This window comes from Seriola aureovittata, chromosome 10, assembly GCF_021018895.1.
Source record: "Seriola aureovittata isolate HTS-2021-v1 ecotype China chromosome 10, ASM2101889v1, whole genome shotgun sequence".
In the NCBI taxonomy this organism is placed as follows: Eukaryota; Metazoa; Chordata; class Actinopteri; order Carangiformes; family Carangidae; genus Seriola; species Seriola aureovittata.
In genome coordinates, this window is record NC_079373.1 from 5,659,047 (window position 1) to 5,681,448 (window position 22,402).

At 42.2% G+C, this 22,402-nt stretch overlaps 1 protein-coding gene across 4 annotated transcripts; it reads right to left on the reverse strand.

Moving 5' to 3' along the window:
• Positions 1 to 1,403: 1,403 nt before the first annotated feature.
• Positions 1,404 to 21,988, reverse strand: sin3aa (SIN3 transcription regulator family member Aa). 4 transcript variants are annotated; one of them, XM_056387427.1, is made up of 21 exons: positions 21,916 to 21,987; positions 15,932 to 16,148; positions 15,482 to 15,664; positions 13,932 to 14,038; positions 13,144 to 13,438; positions 12,779 to 13,027; positions 12,239 to 12,391; positions 11,831 to 11,986; positions 11,606 to 11,692; positions 11,129 to 11,247; positions 10,820 to 11,030; positions 10,518 to 10,634; positions 9,972 to 10,210; positions 8,696 to 8,879; positions 7,885 to 8,461; positions 7,063 to 7,232; positions 6,792 to 6,965; positions 5,637 to 5,729; positions 5,018 to 5,112; positions 4,590 to 4,782; positions 1,404 to 3,292 (listed from the first exon to the last, which is right to left on the reverse strand). In XM_056387427.1, exons 2-21 carry the CDS (start codon positions 16,115 to 16,117, stop codon positions 3,062 to 3,064), a joined length of 3,819 nt encoding a protein of 1,272 aa, XP_056243402.1. In that variant the 5' UTR covers positions 16,118 to 16,148; positions 21,916 to 21,987; the 3' UTR covers positions 1,404 to 3,061. The 4 variants fall into 4 exon arrangements, with proteins under 4 accessions (XP_056243402.1, XP_056243400.1, XP_056243403.1 ...); XM_056387425.1 differs by having other exon boundaries at positions 11,606 to 11,695; XM_056387428.1 differs by lacking the exon at positions 21,916 to 21,987 and adding an exon at positions 18,998 to 19,519 and having other exon boundaries at positions 11,606 to 11,695.
• Between the last annotated feature and the right edge of the window lie 414 nt (positions 21,989 to 22,402).

A 22,402-nucleotide genomic window follows, 5' to 3' on the forward strand; every position in this document is an offset into this window, starting at 1 on the left:
TGGATCATGGAGTAAAAGAAATTAAAATAAGGGAATATTTTAGTCATTTTTAAATCTCATACAAGAGCTATATAGGAGTTTGTTGATCAGTCATCCAGTTTGTAGACTTGATAATGCACTCGTTAATTCTGCCTGTTGACAAGATAAAATCTAAGCAGGAAATGTTAACGATCAATTTGTGCTGAAATTAAAGTCAATTAAATGATTTGTTGATAAGCAAGCAGAAATGCCAAACAATTGCTTGTGCTTTTTAAATGTGTATTTTGGACTGTAAATAGATGAACAAATAAACCAGTGTAAACTTACTAATTAAAATACAACTATTTTCTGGAGTTTACTGCTCCTGGACGTCTTTTATAGGTGAAGGTGGTGAAAACAGGTCCAACAATCACAGTGGGAAAAGAACTGACAATCTTCAGGCATGATGACAATGTCAGGAGTACACATACGCCTAATCAGCTAATAAATAACCTGTAAAAAAAAAAAAAAAAAAGACCATAGAGCTGTGAAAAACTTGAGTCCTTTTGTGTCTTGAGAGCAAATCACTGATGTAGAAACAACACTGAATGTGCAAGATGTAGGGAGCTCTTTCTGTTGGTGGACGGAGCGAGGGCTCCCTCTGCAGGATTAGAAAGGAAAACATACGGCCTCTGTAACTCTGACTTCTGGAGACCTTTTTATTTTCACGTATAAAAATATCTAAAACCTCTTTCATGATCATGCTGGCCAAAGTATGAGGATATGACAGAAAAGTAGTAGTGACAATATGCCTGACAATTATATGATACATTTTTTCAGTACTACCCAGCAGCAAATGACAGTAACTCCTAATGATACAGTATAATTAAATCAATTCTGCCGAATGAGTAGCAGAAAATGGAAGGATGAATTTACCAATTAAAAATGATTCATTCATTTAAATTCATTTAGGTTTTTGCTAAAATCGGCATTTATGAGTTAATGCATAAAAATGGACTGAACAGCCTCCTGTGCTCACAATCCACTGCTGCAGGAATCCCACTTTCAGTTTGTGTGTAAATAAGACTTTTTAATGGCCCCTTTTAAAGAAACTGATTCGTGCTTTTTGAGACTTTCCAAGAAGTGCGTTTTGTATTTTGTGTTGTGGGATAAGAACTTTTCCCTGTGGAATTCATTCTGTGTGCTACTACTTCTCAGTCTGCATGGACAGATTATTATTAAACTGCTTCTTGTAGGGTGAAGTGAGAGGACATACCATTTAAAACTGTAACTGACAAGAAAATCAAGCCTAATATGTGTTTATTTATTGATATATAGAATAAAAGGAGCTGAGTATTTGATAAGAGGTTTTCCTGCCAGTTCAGTGCAACACAAACAATGGAAGGTAACAGATGAAATAAATCAGTCAACAACTCCACACAAGGCTCCGTAGGCTACAAATGTCGTTTTTATTATTACTTTAAATAATGTCTAAATAAAGGGACTAAAGACATGCTCGTGTGACTTTTTCCATTATCAAAAATATGGTGTGGGGTGATGTCTGCAGCAGAAATCTATCCAGGGAGGGAAGCGTGCAACACACGGTGAGACCGTTGTGGAGTCCATCAATCTGAAGGCTGAACTTTGAAATGAGTCCCACCATCACCACGGACGGTGTCGGTTGTCAAAAAGGGGGGGCAGTGATTTTTACCAACCAAATGTCACATTCAGAAGAAAAAAATTGTTATTTTTCATATATAAAAACCAAAAGACCTGGATACATTTCTACTTTTCCACATGTTTTTACTACAGAAATTAAAAAGAAAAAGACATAAAGGAACACACAAAGGGGGGAAACAGCTATTTTATAATCAACTCCCTTTGGTAAAAACTGTAATAAATGGTCTTGCATTTGTCTTTTTCATATACATACTAACTTTAGCCATTTATCACTAAAGTCCACAGTAACCTTGGAAAGTATTACTAGCACAACAACACAGATTTGTCATAAAAAGTCTGGGACTATATACAGTGTATTTACAATGTAAGCGGCGTGTGGACAGACCTCCCAGAATGAGACGTGTGTGTGTGTGTGTGTGTGTGTGTGTGTTTGTTTGTTTGTGTGTACAAGCTGGTGTATTGGCGGAGGGCATTTTAAAAAGGTCGACTTCCAGGGCGGCGAGGATCATTTGTGTTAATAGAACTATATATAATATATATACACAACACATACACTGGAATACATGTCAGTATCTGACATTCACAAGCTATACAATTTTACAGTCTGAGACCAAACAGTGTTGTGAGGCTATTTGTTTTCCTTTCTTTTTATTTTTTACATTAGATGCAACAGTGCTTTTCGATGTTAACCTGACAATACTGTTTGGGGCTCAGGCACAGTTTCTAATAATGCTGCCATGTGTTCTGGAAAAGGAAATGTAACCCTCTTTCCGTCTAGTGATAGGTACATAATTGTGATTTGGCCTCAACGCAGGAATGTCTGAACCAGATCTCTCAGACTTTATTGAGCTCCCTTCAAACCTTCAATCTGGGAAACAAAACTATTCAACATTTTCCTCTACTCAAATAAGTGCACTTGTCCACCATATTGTTTTCCATGGATACTGTAGAATAACACTATCATAAAGAAATCCCTGTATGATTGATTTCAATGGAGCTCTTACTCTGTCGGTCAAAAGCTAAACCGAAGCTCAGTTTGTGATAAAGTACAAAAAGCACCACTCGGTCTCTCTCAGGCTCACTGTTTGTGTTACTAAGCCCTGGCCAAAAGGCTCAGGGAAGTTTGTTTGAGACGTGGGCTCTGAGTGCTGGTAAGAGCTCAGGTCTGTGACTGGAGCGTGACGATTCCTAAGTTTTGGCACCAAAGGCCCTGCGAAAAAATGGGCCCAGCTAAAAACGCTGGTAAAATCAGTAATCCTGCCGCCCCGGGTGCAACATACACGGGCGCTAGCTTAATTGTGCTCCCATGTCTGCCTTAAAAACACATTAATAAGCCCTCGTCCCTACCTCTACTTCTGACCTGTTTGACTTCAGACCAAACACCCCCAGAAATCAGTCTCTCTCTCTCCCCGTTTCCCCTCTGCTACGGCGCCTTGCCCGGTGGGCCGTATTTGACGCGGTACTTGTTGATGTTCATGAAGTGTAGGACCTCGGGCTGGCGGGAGGTGGTGCAAGGTAAAAAGCCGTCACGCCCTTCACCCATCAACCACTTGTTGGTCTCGGCGCTCATGTCGCGGGTGACGTGCTCCTTGACCCACGCCTCCACCCAGGCATGGAAGCGTTTGTGCAGCCGTGTGCTCACCCGCTCATGTGACTGGGGACAAACAGAGATTTTGTTATAAAGCTTAGTGGGCAGAGATTACATTAACACTGCCACGGTTAGAGACTTGACTCTGTAGTCACTACAGATTAACATGAAAGAATAAATCAGGCACCAAATCTTCAAGCTGAACTGAGAACACTGAATCATACGTATCACTGACTGAATCAGCGGCCTTTTTGCACTGGTCACTGGTGACTCAGCATGGATATACAGCAGTGTTTCCCAAATCTGTCTCGAACACAGGACCTGATATCCATCTCCCATGGGCAGCCGACATTTGTGTGTAAATCAGTCAAGTCAAGCAGCTTTCATTGTGCGGCCTGATTTCAGTTCTCGGCCTTGGTTCGGCTGCCTCAGTCTGTGTTGACGGCTGAGATGTATCAGCGTTTCTCTGAGCTCTGTTTGCAGTGACAAATCTTTTCATCACTTACTCTGACAGTCGCTATTTCTGACTGCTGAACACCCAAGAAACTAAAGAGCCAAGGAGCGGGTGGTTTGCTGTGAGCTGTCAAGTCATTAGCTGCAGCAGAACTGCAAATTAAAGGTTTTTAATTTGGCGAGTCTGATATTTATTGCTTCAAAATGTCACCTCCTGTTTTAATGTGGTGAAATGTTATTAAAGCACATAGTAAATGAAAAATATAAAGAACATACATTGCTGCATCCTTGGCCTCATGGGCCTAATTTTCTACGTAACGGAACAAAACCGCTCAAATCAGAAACAGACTGAACTCACTAAGACAGTCAGAAGCAGCACTGTTACATCACAGTGTTGTCATGATCGCTTACTGCTGTGTTTACCGTTTTAACTTTGATGTACTCTATCAAAACTCACTATAAAAGCAATTAAATACAGGTCTGACCTGAAAGAAATGACTTCACTCAGCAAACTGATGATTCGAAAAAAGGAATTCACAGCCCAAGGCAAAGTGTAAAACTGTTAACTGTTGGATTACGATATGAGATTTAACATTTCATCAAGTGGCAAGTGCGACTGAGTTTTATGCGTGAAATAAAGATGTTAAATGATCAGTGAGTAAGTTTGCAGTTTGTAGTAGAGCTGTGTGATGTGCTGTTTGTTTTTATTATCACGATCTACTCTGGATTGCGGATTTATAAAAAGGTAAATACATTTTAATACAGTGAGCAGCAGCCACAAATCTCAGTGAACAAACAGAGAAGCAGCAGCCACAGATTCACACCTTTAAACCAATTAGTGAATAAGAGAGAAACACATTGAGCACAGTTAATGATTAGATTATATGAAGGCAGAGGGAGCAGTAAATACCTGGTGAGCTCGCAGCAGGGCAGTGCGTCGGTACATGTAATCCTCAGACTTGAAGACGTAGACCATCTTGTAAGAGTTGAGCTTGAACATGCACTCCATTTTCTCCTTTTCCAGGGATTTCTTGCCGCCCTCGCAGGCCTCCTTGTCCAGCTGCTCTCGGCCCTTCTGGTACTTCCTGATCCGTCTCAGATTCCTGGTTGTGAAGGCGGAGACAAATGTAATGAGAGATCCAGCAGGAATGTGTCAGAACAAATCGATTGGAGCTAATTTAATCAATGGACGTGTGTTGGACTTGTGTATGTGACAGTTGTAGGAAGAGATGTGTCAGATAGCTTACTGTGATGTAACGCATTAGGAAAAACATAAATCCTGGCTAAGAACAACCCAAATATGATGACCAAATCAAACGACCTGATGCAACGACTTACCTGGGAAGAAAAACAGGCTTCTGAGCGAGATGCTCCCTCAGCTCAGGTGTGGTGGAATCTGGGTTTAAGTAGCGTCCAACATAATCAGACCAACGCTGCACATACAAAACAAGAACATGAAACAGATTAGGTATATAAATATAACTATTACTAACACCAGTATTACCAAAAGGTCGGCAACAGGTCCTTACTAGTATTTTCACTCCAGCTGGAAAAGTGGAGCCTCTTACTAGACAAAATGTAAAAACAATGACAACAAATTTTATGCATTTATTTGCTGTGGAATAAATATATCATGTTATGAAGTTTAACTTCTCCTCGGAACTGAACATGATTCCCTGCCAGTAAACACCAGTGAAGGAGAATATGTCCAGCCAAATACTGGTACTGGGAGTTTGCATAACTCCTCGCCATTTTGGCAGGTTACTGACCATCACAAAGGCCCTTCTTTACTGACTTGTAAAATAGTAAAAAGGGCCGAGTGTATTTTGGAATTACGGCGTGTGGATAAAAAAGCTACTTTGCTGAGTTTATCCAACCTCTTTGCTCATGGGCCAAACCTCACAACCGAGAGCCTTCGGGGTTAGGGGGGTGGGGGGGGATTAAGACTTTTTCTTACCTCAGCCTCCATGGGCTCGTCTGAGTTCTCCTCCTCCGTGTCGAGTAGCTCCACTGTGAGCTGCACATGCCCTCTGTTTCTCAAAAACATGACCTGAGAAAGAGACAGAGACACAGCAAGTGTGAGACTGAAATTAATTCAGAGTGTGAAACACAAATAAGCCGGGATGTCTTGAGGGGTTTGAAGGGCTGGAGCACGAACCAGGCAGCTGCAGTATATTAGGCTGGAATCCAGGACCCTTGTTGTAAATCATGTAGTCACTATCAGTTCTACTTCCTCTACGCATTCTACCTTTTTTTTTTTTTTTTTTTTTTTACTTAAATACACATAAATGCACATAAATGCAAAGGTAAAAATAAAACAATAACTGTAAACTAAGAACAGATAAAAATGCAGACAGATTAATCTCAGCGTTTGTGGACCGTCCCTGCCTTCATTTTTCTGTCCAACTAGAGTGAGCACAGTAGCCTGGAGTTAAATTTTAATATAACTGTCACTCCAGGGCGATCTAGTTTTGAGTCATCTTTTGCAAAATTGAATCTGTGACTTCTTTTTTTTTTTTTTTGACAAATGTGGATGAACCTGTCTGAACCGAGCGGGTTATCAACCGTAAAATGAAGCTTTCAAAATAGGTCAGCGGGGAACTTTGCTCGCAGGTGGCAGGTGGCCTTAAGCTGCTTTAAACGTGCCAGTGCTAAATGAGAACAAATATGACTTCACTTAAAAATGATGTCATAGCATTACCATAGAAACTGGTAAGCTGGAGACAGCACATCTATGTTTTTTACCTCTTCTGACCTTGTTTTTAGACTCTTTACATGCAAAGGCACATGGGAAAATTTCTGACACAGATGAGTAAAGCTTTTCATAACAGACCCTCGGCACAGCACTGCTTGTATTTCACTCTTAACTTCTAATAATGTGGAGACGTGTGCAGATTTATTGGTGGTGAACACACCTGAGAACACAGTTTAAATCAGCAGGATTTATGATCCCTGCAGCCATGTGGAAAACTTATCATTTCTAAGTACTTCTCCTTAAGTGAACTAATTTCCATATTTTTTAAAAACTTCTTCACAAGGTTTAATCTCTCATAATCTTATGGCACAATCTCCTCGGTTTTCCAGTGACAGTAGGGAACCCCTGTGTATTCACCTTGAAGCAGTTCTCATCAGACATAAGCTGCTCGGCTTTCCGCTGGTAGGTGGCCTCTGCGGAGCTCCTCGAGGACTGGGTGGACATGGTTCCTCCGCTGGCCCCGTTGGTGCTCTCTGCCAGGTAGAGGTCTGTCACTTGGACGCAGATTTCGTCACTCACGATGTGCTGGAGCTGGATGGAGAGAAGCAGTTGGGTGTTTGTTTTGGAAAAAAACGAGCACGACAACTCTCAGGGAAATCTGTAGCCGAGAGGACAAACTAATTCTCACCTGCCGGACGATGCTTTGGATGAGCTTGTCCATTGTGAAGGCGATGTAAGCGTGGATGGTGAACATTTCCCTCAGCGAGTCCTCATACTGAGAGGCCTCCATGTTTCCATCCAGCAGATTCCTAACCATCTCCAAGAAGGCTGAGTAGTAATCTTCCACCTCAATGTCCACTAGAGAGAAGAAATATCAAAAATCAGATGACTAAGTGCATCAACATATGACAGAAAAAGTGACGCCGTTTCTAACAGACCACCTTTGGCAGCAGTTTAATTTTCCACGTCGAGAGTGATTTTTGTTTTTCAATATCCAGAGTTTAGTTCTGTGTCACTTTAATTCATCAGTTCTTGTTTATTTGCTTAATCACTGGTTTCAATAAAACCATTGATCTCCTTAACTTGCCTAAAAAAAAAAAAAAAAAAACTTACTTTTCAGATTTTCTCTATGAAAACAAAAAGAACCTGAATTATGAGTTACAGAAGGAGTGCTGCCCAAAAGTCAAAGGACACAGTTACAAGATTTAATTAACTTTTGCTTTGCAGTTTCACTGAAAGAAAAATATAAAAATCTCTGTAGCACCACAATGTTTCATTTATAATAGTTTACTGTAACAAATTCTGCCTTTATCCAAAAACTGCAGCTCCTGCAGATTTGGATATTGCACTTGGCCATATTGCAATTTCAATAATATTTTGATTAATTGTTAAGCCCTAATTTATTCTCTGTCCCTAAAAGGAAAACCAAACAAACAAACTAAACTAGGGGGTTGAATAGCAACATGGAAAATGAATAAAAATACATGAGTGTCTGTGTGTTGTTACTCACTGGGCTCCTTCAGTCTCAGCTGGATGGCTGGATTGTCGTTCTTTTCCTTCTTGAGTCCCAGGACTTCCCTCTCCCAGTCTCGCTCTCTGACCTCCTCTTCGATCTGTCGCTCCGCCTGCCCGTACAGCCTCAGCAGGCGCGAGCAAAGCGTCTGGTGCAGCCGCAGGAAGATGTACCAGTTGTTGTTGACGTAGAAGAGGTTGTAGGCGTCGTCGCAGCTGCGCAGCTTCTGCGCCGCCGTGTTGCTGAAAAGCAGCTTGGACTTGGAGGGGCTCCCGCTGCTGGGGACACCGTTGTGCTTTTTGGATGCTCCTTCCTCTAGATCCATCTCCTCTTCCTCCTCTTCCTCCTCCACGTCGGAGAGCTCGCCCCGCTGGGAGAACAGCATGTCGGGGATGAAGTGGTAGATGATCTGTTTGATCTTGTACTTGTCCTCCTTCTGAATGCTTGTCTGCCGCTTCACGTGGTGGATGATGAGCGCTGCTGCGTCCTCCAGGATCTGACTGTCCTCGTAGGCCAGTGTCAGGTGGGGGCCTGTGGGTGGGGTGGCGTTTTCCTCAGAGGCCTGCTCCTGGCGCTGCAGAGTAAAAATAATTCGATGTCAGCATTTTGGAAGCAGAGAATGCATGATTTTGTATCGATGTCATTTCTTTTTATTTCCATTCAATTAATACTTTTCTTAAGCTGTTTATGTTCTATAAAAACCTGACAATATAACACTGACAAAATGCAAACAATACAACTTGGGAGAATTTAGGTTTTAGTCTGTATTGTGTGCTGGTGCTGGTACTGTCTTTGTTAAGTCTGTTACCTCATCGTAGATGCTTTCGATTTCATTTAGCAGGGACTTGGATCGAAGCACTTTGGTGTCGTTCTGTTTGAAGTTGATGCCTTGATGGTCGAGAGACTTGAGGTAATACTTCTCATTCTGCTCCCTCCAGATCTTGTTGAAGCCCCGTTGGGCTTCCCGCCACTCTTCTTCCTTCGTCTTTAACCTGGTAAGAACAGACGCCAAAGTCAAGTAACGTACACGCTCTAGTCTCTGAACGACTTCGCATCATCACAAAAAGATGCAAACATCTGCAGGAGCTTGATGTGTTTCTGGCAGCAGTACTAAACTAAAATACTGTGAAAGGAGCAACTTCCTTTCAAATCTTTTTTTGCAGCAGTGGAGATTTTTAGTCTATAAAAGCTCACGTTAATTCTCAGGAGCAGTTTTTAAATCCACAGCTAAAACATCATATTGCCTTTTCCTCTCCTGTGTGGATTAGTGAGTTTATAAGCTGCAGTTCATAACCTCAGTCTGGGCTCAACAGAAGATTGTGTACACACATTTACCATCCTGTGTAAAAAGGGAGCTGGTGAGTCCCACATCTTCAAGTAACAGAGAAATCTCTCATCAGAAAAATACAGCTTTATGGTGATTTGCAGTTTTTTTACAAACATAAATCAACTTATTAAATTTCTTCTCCAGGCACGTTTTTAACTCAAGCACACCATCGCATTTTTTCCTCATTGAGGCCCCACCCACCACCACTGCTTACACTAGGTTGACTGGTGAAAGCGCGGGGGGCATCAAGATGACTATCGAAGGAAACTCCACCACAGACTCAGGAGTTTGTCGAGCACCAAAACTGGCGACTAGAAGACGGATCAGAGCGGTTGAGGTAGTTTTTTGTTTATGTTGTTTGTTAGCTTGCAACTGGCCGTGGCTGACCATTGTTAGTGGTTGCGCTAATGCAAACTCTCGCTCTCTGTCCTGACAAGGTTGCAGGTTTATTTAGCCCCGCCCCCGTCCCTGCAAGTCGACAGGATTTGTTCCTTAGGTTTGTGACGTATGAAATCCGGGCTGTCTGAATCCATTTTTATGAGAGGTTCACTGCAGTTCAAGGTGAAAATACTCAGTCAAGGCTGTGACTGATTATTTACTCATGATTAGTCTTGTATTATATAAAAAACATCACGTAGACATGTTAACAAAATTAAAAACATCATTTAAATTGGAGGGGTCCTTTAATGGGAAACTTTGTATCAGTCAGAGTGGAAGGTAACAACTAACATCATTAACGCCTTGGTTTGACACCCACCTCTTTAACACGATGGGGACAGAGACTGCAGGGTTTTTCTTGAGGCCATCGATGATGTCGGGGGCTTTGTCTCCGTATATCCTCTGGATGGCCTTGCGGTGCACGACCTCGGAGGAACCGCCCAGTGTGTTGTCCAAGCGAAACTTAGCTTGCTCCTCGGCAGACATGCGTGACAACTTCCGCTGTACCGTCTCCAGGACTCTGATGGTGGCCAGGTTCGTCTCCAGTACTACATCCAACTGTCAGGAGGAAAACATGGAGGTTTTATGATTCTTTGTTGTGCATGGATGGCCATTTATTTTTCATTAAAAAGCTCAAAGATTCTTGATTTTCAAATATTTATGTCTTCTACGTTCTGCTGCTGAGCAATTTCTCTCTAGTAAATCAAAAGTCTTTGCTTCGGGATGTTTTTAGGACAAAGATAAGAAGAAAGAAATCCTGCAAAAAAGGGAAATTAAATTGAAATAAAAGCATTTTTTGTCATGGGATATCGTCCCTGTGGTGACATCAAGATACGAGTTGTACATGTTTAATAACCCTGCTCACCTCGAAGCGTTCATCCTCACATCTGTAGATATGCTCCTCATACTGAGTCTTCTTGGAACTGACAAATGTGGAGTCCTCAGACCAGGAGGGGAAGGAGACCCAGGTGTCATTTAAGACCTGGACACAGCAGAAACAAACAGTCAACTTTAAGACCCACATTCTTAAAATATGGACAGACATAAGATTTATAACAGAAACTCAACTAAGAGGAAAACTAACTACTTATTACAGTGAAGCAGTTCATGAATTTTTCTAAACCCTGAGCAGGTCAAAACTTTTGGTTTTTCTCAAAATGTTCTCACCTCTTTACAAAGTGGAGTTCTGCCAGTGCATTTGGGCTGCTGGTAGCTTTTGGGCAGGGCTCTGTAACTGGAGCCTAGTCTCTTACAGGAAGCATAATCAATCTCCATGGCGATGCCCTCGGTGGCCCGTTCCTTAGGGTAGGTTTCGATGTGGGACATTTCCCGATATCCCAGGAAATTTTTAAACCAGTTGAACAGCTCAGGGAATTTTCTGTAAGACAGAATTAAGTTTAAAAAAACATGTATGAGATAGACATGCTGTATATTGTAGGAAGACTCTTGCCTCATACGCCAGGTGAGACAACTCACCCTAAAAAGGGAAGCACCAACTGCACCAGTTCAGCCCTGGAGATCACCTCCTGATTAAAGATGACCAGACACCGCAGGAAGTTGTCATAGGCCTCGGCACTTCGCAAGGCTTTTCGCACCTGAGAAACAAATTTAAAAGCGCCACATGGAGGTTCACAAAATATCTAACAAAATGATTTGGTATATCTCAATTTCTGAGAAAACAAGCTAAATAAATGAGTGCGTTTTTTTTGTTTCGACAGCAGGATATTACTTGAAGTTTGGGCTTGACCGCTAGATTCAATAAACTTAAACTCCTTTACAATGAGTTTTATCAATCAATATTAAAAGCAACATTACTGTGTGAAGTTGAGGAGGAGTATTGATAAAATACCATTACATTTACTACTTTCTACTGTATTTTTCCGGTCATTTCATGAGTTGTATTTTCAACTAAATGAAAAATGTATTCAAGCTCAAAACACAGCATCAACTCACCTTCTCAAAGAACAGAGATTCAGTGCCGACTCCATGCTTGCTGGCTTCTGCCACTGAGGAATCTTTCAAATTCAGTAACTTGGGCTTCTTCTGTAGCATTACCAAAATAACAATGAGAGGACATAGGTACAATAATTACAAAACAATTCAACAAAGGCAGACGTGAAGCATGAACATAAAAAGTTAACTATAGCTTCAGCAGTATGCGAGAGTCCTGGTACGTACCTTGACAGGCGGCGTGGTCCCTGGGGCTGGATGTCGACGGATCTGGCAGCCGTTCTGATTGGGCCTCTGTTTGTTGTTGAGCTGCAGCTTTTTGGCAGTGCCACCGTGGTCGTTCCGTACAGACTCTGCCTTCTCAGCTGTGGTCTTATTTAACAGCTGTAGAGGACACACAACACAGGTGAGACAGGGGCACAAGGGCACATACACCAGGACTACAACTGCTACCTCTGCTGTAATATAATATATGAACACAGTATAAGACCCAGTAAAACAACATTTGCTACTAAATCATAGAGCACTAAGTGGGACATATCTGACCTATCATAAGAAGCTGATTTTAGTCAACTCCATATTTATTAGTTACTTCTAGTGCAGCTGCACTGAAACAAGGAGAAAGACTCAGCTTACCACTGAACTGTTGGCGTCAGGTAGGAATTGCCCGAATTCTGAGAGCAGGTCCTCTTGATTCTTGAAGAGCCTGGCCACCTGAGCGTAAACCTCCTGCTCTGTCAGAGCCGGCGTGTAGTTCCCTCCGGCCTCCTTCGCATTACGCTGCTCCTTCTGTAGTGGCCGAGCACAAGCGACATGTGAGGTTACGGTGACCTCACCCTGACTTTAAAATTGCACTTCCAGATTGTGTGTTTTTATTTATTTATTTATTTTTTGGGGCTTTTTGTGCCTTTATTGATAGTGCAGAAGAGAGAGAGACAGGAAATGGAGAGGCAGAGAGAGGGAATGACATGCAGGTAAGGTCTTGTCTGATGCGGGACTCGAACCGGGGCCCATCTGCAGCGAGGACTGTAGCCTCTACACATGGGGCGGATGCTCATCCAACTGAGCTACTCGACGCCCCTACAGATTGTGTTTTAACAGAAACTGCAGCATTTTATTTCAGATATGAAAAAAATACAATTTGATGCCACAATAGTTTCAGCTTGAGCCACTGACCTGGTACGTGTGGAGGATCTCCAGGAAGGCTTTGTAAATGTCGGGCTGGCCCTGGAAGCGGTTCTTGATCTTGTTGACGTAGTTGATGGCGTGGTTGAACTCCACGGGCTGGTTGTTCTGCATTGGTGGACCGGTGGGGGTCCCGCTGAGGGGTGGGTGGAGCTGCATGGGCGGGGAGCGGGGAGATGTGTACGCAGGGATGGACGGATTGCTCTGGCTGCTCGGTGTCAAGGCCTGAGGCTGGAGAGGCTAGAACACGGAAGATTTTATGGATATTTAACAGAACACAATTTCTTGAAGCAGACTCTGTGGAGAGGGGAATAACAATATTTGGTGTCCATAAGTCACTTCCTATTGGTACTCACCTTGCTCATCTTGGCAGGGGTAGGCTGTGTTAGAAGAGGTGGAGCGGTGGTGGTTGCTGCAGGTGGGAGCTGGGGTTGGTGTTGGGTAGCTGCTCCTGTTATGGGGATGTTCTGGACTGAAATGCCGTGTGGGGTGATGTGGTGGATCTGACCGGGTGTTGTCACATTGACCAGGTCATTGGTCTGGACCTCAATCTTGTAGCCCGGTGGCAGGAAGGTGTTGAAACCCATGATGAGGTCAGGATGACCTTTGAAAAGCTGCGACACTCTGCTGATGACCCCTGGAGTGTCAATACTGGAAACAGGAAAGCAGGCAGAATGAATTTAAATCCACTTAAGCTGTCATACCAGTGATGTGACTCTGAGGCAGTTCAGAAGCTCTCAACAATAAGAGTTTTACCAAACCGAAAGCGGCTTGTACACCTTTGAACTTTAGATTATTTTAACAAATGAGAACAAATGCCTTTGTTTAGCTGCCAGCTGTGGCAGAGATAATAGACTGGTCATTCTGGGACTGTGAAAGAAATGCTTGTTATTTCTATGGATGCAAAAAAAATTATATTCTAGAAGTGGAAGAAAAATCTGGTTAGTAAACACTTTATCTTGTATGCTTCAGCTTCTATATAATAATATTGATACCGCATTGTTCAAGTGAGTGGCACCATGACACTGAGAGTAAGAACAGAACAGAGAGAGAACTCATGTAGTGAAATATCTGAACAGGAGCCTTTGAGTGTGCAACCAAATGACTCACAGTATCTTTCTGTAAAATTCAACAGTGTCCTCACCTTTGGGACTTGAACTCTTTCATTATATCCAAAAAGTCGTTGTAGACCTGAGGCTGGTTGCCAAACTGCAGTTTCACTTGGTCCAGATAAGACAAAGCATCTTCCACCTTAGGGAGAAAGAGAAAAGGGAAGAGTCAACTTCTTCTGTTTTTCTATTCGTTTTTCGACAGCAGAGTCCCAGTTCTTGTATCAAACAGCAAATATTCTTGCAGTAAAAAATAATAACAAAGATAGGTCAAAACCTTGTGTTGGGCTGGATTGTGGATGGCTAATGATTGAGGACGTAGTTGAAAACTGTTTTGAAACCTCTGTAAACAACTGACATCATCGTGTAGTGTTTGCATTCTGTCTATTTTCAGTTCGTTTCAGCTTTCTATCTGCTTGCTTCCCTCCTACTCTCTGTGTTCACATGTACAGTATTTTGTTACAGCCGAATTCCCAATAAAGCTGCTCTTATTTACTTGTTTTTCTGTTTATGTTGCCAGACAGGGGAACAGATATGAAATAGTGACTAAAACTCCACCAATTACCACTCCATGTTAACCAGCAGTCACTTCCAAACTGCTGCTAAAATCCTGATTTCATAACCTGACATCTTCTGACAAAATCACCAATCACATAGGTTTAGACAAAGAGCGTGCTGTGTTTTCAGCTACATTTACTTGTAAAATGATCACTCAGAGAGAAAGTTATAAGTGACAGAATGTCTTTCTTATTTTGTCTCCCACACAGCGCGCAGCCTCCGTCTGGATAACAAACTGCTGCTCCGCCTCTCTGCCATGGCGACTCTCTTCTATGGAAGGTAAATATGGTTTGTCCAAAAAGTCATTTGGTTTGTCCCTAGGTGCTTATTTGAAAAGATGTCGCTATAGGGGTCTGAAAGGTCAGTAAATCTAGCAATGAATGTGCTATGTTGGCACCACTACTTGTTTGCCCAATTGGGAAACTCACTCAGCCGGATGAACAGTTGTGTAAGTTTGACTGCATTTAGCTGACAAATTGTGCAACTTGTCCAGTCAGTCAGTCAGTCAGTCAGTCAGTCAGTCAGTCAGTCAGTCCCCGCTGTTGCGGTGCAGCAAAAAAATAACAGCTAGTCTTTTTGCTTGGCCAGTTAACATTCACCAATTACTCCACCATCCCATTTTGAAACCTTGACAGACACTGGGAAATAAGCAGCACACAAACTGGAATTTAACCCAGATCTGAAGGGTTAATCACAAGTTCTCTGCTCCAATATACTAAATGGTTCCCTGTGAACCACAATGAACTATATGCATGGCTAGATACAACTATGGGTAAATGGGGAATTTTTTTGTGATTGGAGTGAACTGAGTATTTCACGTAACAGAAAATGTGCTCAAACTACAACCAACCAATCCACTAAACATTTAACAGGCTAAAAAAAATTCACAAGTTTCCGTAAACCCCTATTAATGTCTCTAAATCTATTTTCACTAACTTCTTTGGCCTGAAACATCCTTGGCATTTTCAGGTTTTTCATAGGATGTGACAACTGTCAGAGCCGGTCAGAATAAAAGTGGCAGACTAACCTTGAGCCTCTGAAACTGCTGCTGGCCCTGTGCTGAGGCTTGAGGAACAGCCGTATGGCCGTGTCCTGACATCACTGGGGGCCCGTGGGATTGGACTGCTGGGCTGTGGTGGTGGGACCCCCCATGGACGGCTGGGCTTGGGGTGTGCCCATGCCCGCCACTGTTCTGGGCCACGGTGGGGACCTGGGAAAGCAGAGTAACTTTTAAAAATGATGAAGAATAATTAACAGTGGGTGAATTAATCATTTGAATCACCACATCCAATAAATGAAGGGCAATTTATAAAAACTGAGACATGCTGACATCTTACAGAAAGAAAAAGACCATGCACCAAAGACTGACAGTTTAAATGACATCCTGAGTTATGGGTGACAAGTGAAGTAGAACTGCTACAAAACTCAAAAACAGCAGGAGCTTAAAACAAATCTACACTGGACAAGTAGAGCATACCTGGTATCCCTGGGGGACGGAGTACTGGACGCCTGCTGTGGGCTGCATGTTGTCAGACACGGCCTCATACACAGCTGGAGCTGGAGCAGGGGCCAGGACACGATGCTGGAAAGCCTCCGCACTGCCAGCGAGGCGCCGCTGCGGGGACGCAAAAACCGCTTCCTGATCCTCCAGTCGCCGCTTCATTATGAACTCATACTCGTGAGAGCTGAGAGACCTGGGAAGAAAGAGCAGCATATGGACCCTGTTTCACACTGGCAGACCTCTGTCAAGTTATCAGAATCCATTAAATCAGCATCTTGAATTCATTCAACAATTTGTTGAGGAACATAAAGCAAATTTTTTTTTGCTTTTACTGTGAATTTATGGATACATACAGTGCCACCCACTTCTGTTGCTCAGCTAAGGGAGAACATTACTGTTGCATGCCAGTTTTAGTTTGTGATACTTTTGGGATGCCTTTTTTTCAGGAACTACGTCAAAGTTGCCCTGACACAAGATTTAGTCTGTTCATGTCGTTGCATACTGAGTTCAAGTGTCCGATTACACTTTTGTTTGAACTTACTGATGTCTTATGCCTCTCTGAACCCCCCAAGCCTTGAACTATATACACAAGAGATGTGCTGATCAGCCTTTAACCTGAAGCTCCATCCTCCTGCATTTATAACACCAGATAAGCTACATCACCACAGGACTGTTGCACAGGGGATGCAGTAACCATATGAAAACAAAACAACTTTGTGTGTGTGCAAACTGTTTAATCCAGTGGCCATTTACCAGAAAATCAATTAATTGAGTCATATTCTTAACAACAGATACCAAAAATGTACTGTTTGTAGCTTCTAAACTGTGAGGATATGCTGCTTTTATTTATCTTATGTGACAGTAAATTAAATATCTTGGAGTCTTGGACTGCTGATTGCAAAAACTTATAGGGAATTGTAGGATTATCATCTCTCATACAATTGTCTTTTTCTAATACCACTTTCTGATATTGCACCACGCAGTCCATCAGTTATATGCCATTAACAAGAATAACTTTAGGGCTGCCAGATTGCGGAAAACCTGTGTGACACTTTCATCTAATAGACGTGGAAGAGGCTTTTAAGTGATAATCATAAGCATGCTATGAAAATGAAATCTATTCAAAATTTCTTAAAAAGTGACATAAAACCGTTTTAGCAGAGTGAGTTCTGCAGTTAATAATTTAAATATTGAAATGACAAATCCCAATATAATTTGACATTAATATTAGGATTTGTCATTTCAATATTTAAAATGAATTAAATGATTAGTATATATATTGTTGCTATATATTGGGTATCCTCCCACTTTGGTCTTTTAACAGTCAGAATCTTTTTACTACCTTGTGATAATCATATCAACAATAACCTACATATTCTAATCTGAAATCATAAATATAATAAACCTTTTTTCATTGTATCTCCAAGAGAGGGAACCATTTTTATGTGAGAATAAGTTCACATATGAGATTCACCCTGAAACTCTTGGTCATGATCCAACTAACTGTCAGTAAGCCTGCACTTTTTAAGGTTTGGCCTTAAGGACTTGTTGCTCTGACAGCAGCCACAGATGAGTTTTAAACCACTTTTGAAGAACCAAAAAAAAATCCAGACTCATGTCAAATCATCAACAATCTGATCTGGATAAGCCAGTTATTAACATATGAAGAACAGGGCCCCGATCAAAACACAGTGAAAAGGTAAGCAAAATTTCAGAGGTTGTTATTTGGGAAGCTTTAATGGGGTTTTTGGTGTAAGGAAGCTAACAGCAATAATCTACTTGTAACCCTAATAACAAACATTTTCACAAACTTTTACTTTCCAGTCTTACAGGTGCAGGGGCGTTACTTAATCTACACCCCTGTCTTCTTCTCATTTAATATCGTACAAGACTGTATTATACCACTTTTAACACAACTTTTGGTTGATAGATAAAAAAGAATAGTATAATGCACAAAGCACCTATACACCCCCCACCCATTTCTTTCTTATGCTGTCACCTAAGTGAGGAGCTAAACTATATTTAGAAGCACATCTTAAATGCATCTAAATGTTAATATGTACTGAATGTAAAACTTGCTGCCTCCGCAGCCAATGAAACACAGACAGCGGACGTCAGCGATGCAACAAACAGGTGCTGCGAGAACGTGGGAGCCAGTCTGCCATTCACAACTTCCTCAAGACAGCAACAACTCCTCATCACATGAATGAATCGCTTTTTCGAAAAACATAAAGCTAGAGAAACAACGAAGGGACGGAACACATCACGTTTCAAACCCTGAATATCGGGCAAGTGACACAATGACTGTGAAACTGAAGTGCCCGTGTAACACTTGGTCTTCAACACTGAGGCGGTTCACCGACAAATCCTCGCTCTTCACGGCCACGTCCAAAGAAAGTGAGGCTGCAGTATTTATAGATATATCAGCCTCGCTCGGTGTAGTAACGTTACAGTCACGTAGAGGCAAAACAGCTATGTGTGCTACATGCTAACAGCCGTTAGCCGACCATCCCCTTTACGGCCTAGCGACACCAAGCACCGACCTCGAGTTACAGCACGACGCTTCCCCCACGCCCGCCATTTAGAGCGTGGCGCAGGAGTGCAGCAATTTATGTTCCCTTTCAAGCAAATACGCGCTAAAAGTCACTGACTTGGTAGCCGCCTGACTGGCTACCCAGCCTGGGACGCCTTTAAGTGTTTATTTCAAAAACTCCGCCTGGAACTTGTTTTGTCGGCAAGGGCTGTGAGCTGCCAGTTAGCTGCTAGCTAATGTAAACAACATGGGCAGCCCGACACCGAACACCGTCCGGAGCTAGCAGGGAAGCACATGCAAGTAAGCATTAGCGATCTGGCTCGCTGTTGCTGAAACATCTGGAGCAAGAATTAACTATCGATATGTTAGACTGTTCATGTCGGGTCTTGCTAGGAGTGAGCGACAGGCAAAGAGACGTCGATCTCCCCTATAGTTTACTTAAAACGTCTGCTAACGGTAGATAAGTAGCTAGCTGTGTTAGCTTGCTGAATGAATTCAACTGAACTCACCCCCTCTCCTAAAACAGCGAGCTGAAGTTCGTGGATGATGCTTTGATAATCCGTTATATGTGGGTTAACCGCTACGCCTCAGGCTGGAGAAGATACCAAAGCTGACGTATAGGTGAGAAGAAAACTTATCGTGGCGTGTGATTTAAAATAAACAATTCAGGCTGTTGGCTGCAAAGTGAAAATCTCCCCGAGAGGAAAACAATCTCCGTTCGGTTAGCAATGTATGGGCGTGGTTTACAACATAGCGCTGCCCCTTGACGAGTGCTATTGGTCAGTTCTTTCAAAGGATCCGCAGAAGGGCGGGGCAAGGACCCGGGTTGTGGATTTGAGCTGTCAATCAAGGACTTGTTGTACAGTCTCCACGCACGCCCATTTGACTTGAAGCGCGACAATGCCAGCAGTGAGTACAGTCCTGGGTCTATTATATATGTATAGGATCAGGGCCGGATTAATTTCGGAGGGGTCCCCCACGGACCCCCATTATACTCTACATTCCACTTTCATTACTTCCCCATTTTTCACCAGACACCTAGAGCAGGACCAGTACTCTATAACTGAACTGATTTAGTTGAGCAAAAATGCAAAATGTTCTCGAATTTGCTGATTGTCTTACAGTAAATTGATTATGTCTAGGTTTGGACAGTTTTTCCAGACAAAAGATATTTAATAACATCACAGTGTACTGTACAATATGTGGGGGGCATTTGTCACTGTTTTTGGCTGTTTTATAGGCCAAACGATTAGTCAATTAACCAACAATATGATTGAAAATGATAAAAATCAGTAGTTGCACCATAATATTTGTGTACATACACTTTCAGCACCATCAGAAAAGTTTATTAACTTAGACTATTTACTAAAATTTACTTTAATTCTGTGAATAAAACGTGATCAAGTATTTTGTCTTTCTCATTGTCTTTTATAAAATACAGTAATGGAATATTCCTTTCTCAGTGTAGGTAAGGCCATAGTAAGATGGCTTTCAACTTTTGTTAATGAAGACCTCACAAACTGTGACAGAAATAATGTTCTATACTGTTGTAAAATCTCATGGTGAAATTGTCACACAGTGATAACTGTATGTTGAGAAAAAAAGGTCAGAAATATGGTCAGATTTCAAATTGTTCATTCTTTCTTAAATACTGGACAAGAAAATATATTGTGCATGCAAGAAACTCTAAAAATATCTCAGAACTTGAAGTGATCTATAGGAAAAGTGAATGGAAATTCTGAAATGGAAAAGAGAAGGACTATTGGCTAGATAGAAAATTCATTAAATAAAAAGTAACATTAACATTTGAGGAAAAGCTATTTTTTAATGTTTGTCCACTGTAGGTGTTTTTGTTTTGTTTTTTACTTTTCATTTAAGACAGATACTGTCCAAATGAACTTTCAAAACCATAACTACAACTGTGATTTTTGTAGAACACCTATAGTCGTAGTAGTTGTAGTCTTTTGTTCATTTTCTCGTATAAGGAACTTGTTCATTTGTAATTTATTTGTCATTTTTAACAATTTTATATCTTATTTCGGAATATCCTTGTTTGTTTTCGTGACATCCATCAATGAGATGCATTAAGAACGATCTACATAGCTAGCCACTTCCTGGAGTTAGGTAACACGTGACTTTGTAGGAGGGAGTCTGCCTTTGCACTTGTGTCCCTCCTCTTTGTGGACACTGCAGCCAATCATTGCACAGAATCCTTCTTACAAATCCCCAAAAGGTGGAACTTCCAAAATAAACCATCGCCCACGACAGGCGGAGCTGCAACACCAGCCCGGGATTCCTCCTTCCACCACAGGCAGAGGCTCCAGCAGCCACCGTGGGCTGCAGCACACTCACACACTGCCCCGCTGTCCCGACTGGTTTCCCCCCACACAATTGCGTGCACGTTTGCAAAAGACAAACTCCAGACTGAAAACCAGCATTTGATCGAAAATTCGGCTGTTTTTAATGCTGTACGCGCGCATTATAAGAGCCTGCTTTACAAGTCATTTTTTTTCAAGTTTTGTGTAAAAGCATGCAAGACAACGCACTGCGGGCTGTGGAGATCCCCACACACCGAACTACACGGTTAGGAGGATCACCCAGCCCTTTGCACTCAGCGTCAGTCGACGTGGGTATTTGCAGGCTGCACTCTCCAAACAAAAGGGTTCATGGGACAAAAACGCATCATCTGTGGTAATTGACGCTTCGCCGTAGCCACCGGCGGACACGGTGAAGCGGGGCCTGGGAGGCTAACACTGCATATTTTCTTGGCGGCAAGAGCCGATTCAGTTGCCCTTACTAAACAATGCCAAAGTCAAACGAAACGGGAACTACGGCGTCGCTATATGGAAACATCGGCACAGCGTAGCCACGCCATTCTCCGCGATCCCAAACAACGCAGCCGAAGCAGCCCCATTTTCCTGCAGAGAGGGCGAGCGCGCTTTGAACAAATCATATTCTTTGTTTACTTCAGTAGTCTGGAGTAAAATGTCTAACCTGTCTTCACACAACAACTCCCTCTCGCTCTCCCCCTCCCTCTCTCCACCCCAACACACACACATACACACAGACACACACACACACACACGATCCATTCGCAAACAAGCGTTTCATGCTCACACAACGCTGCAGACAAAATGTTTCGACTTCCAGACAGCGGGATGCCTCAGATCACCAGCACGCAGCCCTGGGGAGACTGTTTACCAGCCGACAAAATGACGACCTGCACATTTTGCCATCAACCACGTTATGTTTTTTTCCCCCTGCTATTCTGTTGCCGTTTACGAGCATAAAACCCCCCCTTCAATTCATTTCAGAACACAAAAGGCGCCACTGAACGCAACACACTTCCCCCCTCGAAATAAACATCGTTCACTACTTATAGCAGCAATGCTGAAAATATAATTTAGTTTAACCAGCTGTTACATACCCAGGAAAAAGACTCCTTACTCCGGATTCGTGTTTGTAACAAAATAGTTGGAGACGCCCCCCTCCGTCGGCATTGGCGCACACTACAATCCGCGTCATTTTATTTTGAATATCACCCGCTAAAACCGAGGCAGCACCACTGAAGCAGCCCAGTCTCCATTAGATAGAACAGTGTAGGCAGGACTGTCCTCAACATCTTCACAGTGTGTTTAAACAAGTATTTGTATTTTAATTTAATGTAGGCCTACTCCTGCCCACTACATTTCAGAGGGAAATATTCCTATACCATTACCATTCATAACCATTATTAGACAGTTATACTTTACAGATTCAGATTTTACAGATCATATTTTACAAAGCATATGACCCACAAATAAAAGACAATCAGGAAATCTTTGAATCAGAGAAGCTGGACTTTGAAAATTGTTTTTTGGCACTTTTCCTTGAAAAATTACACTATTTTTTACAGAGGATTTTGCTGTTGTTTG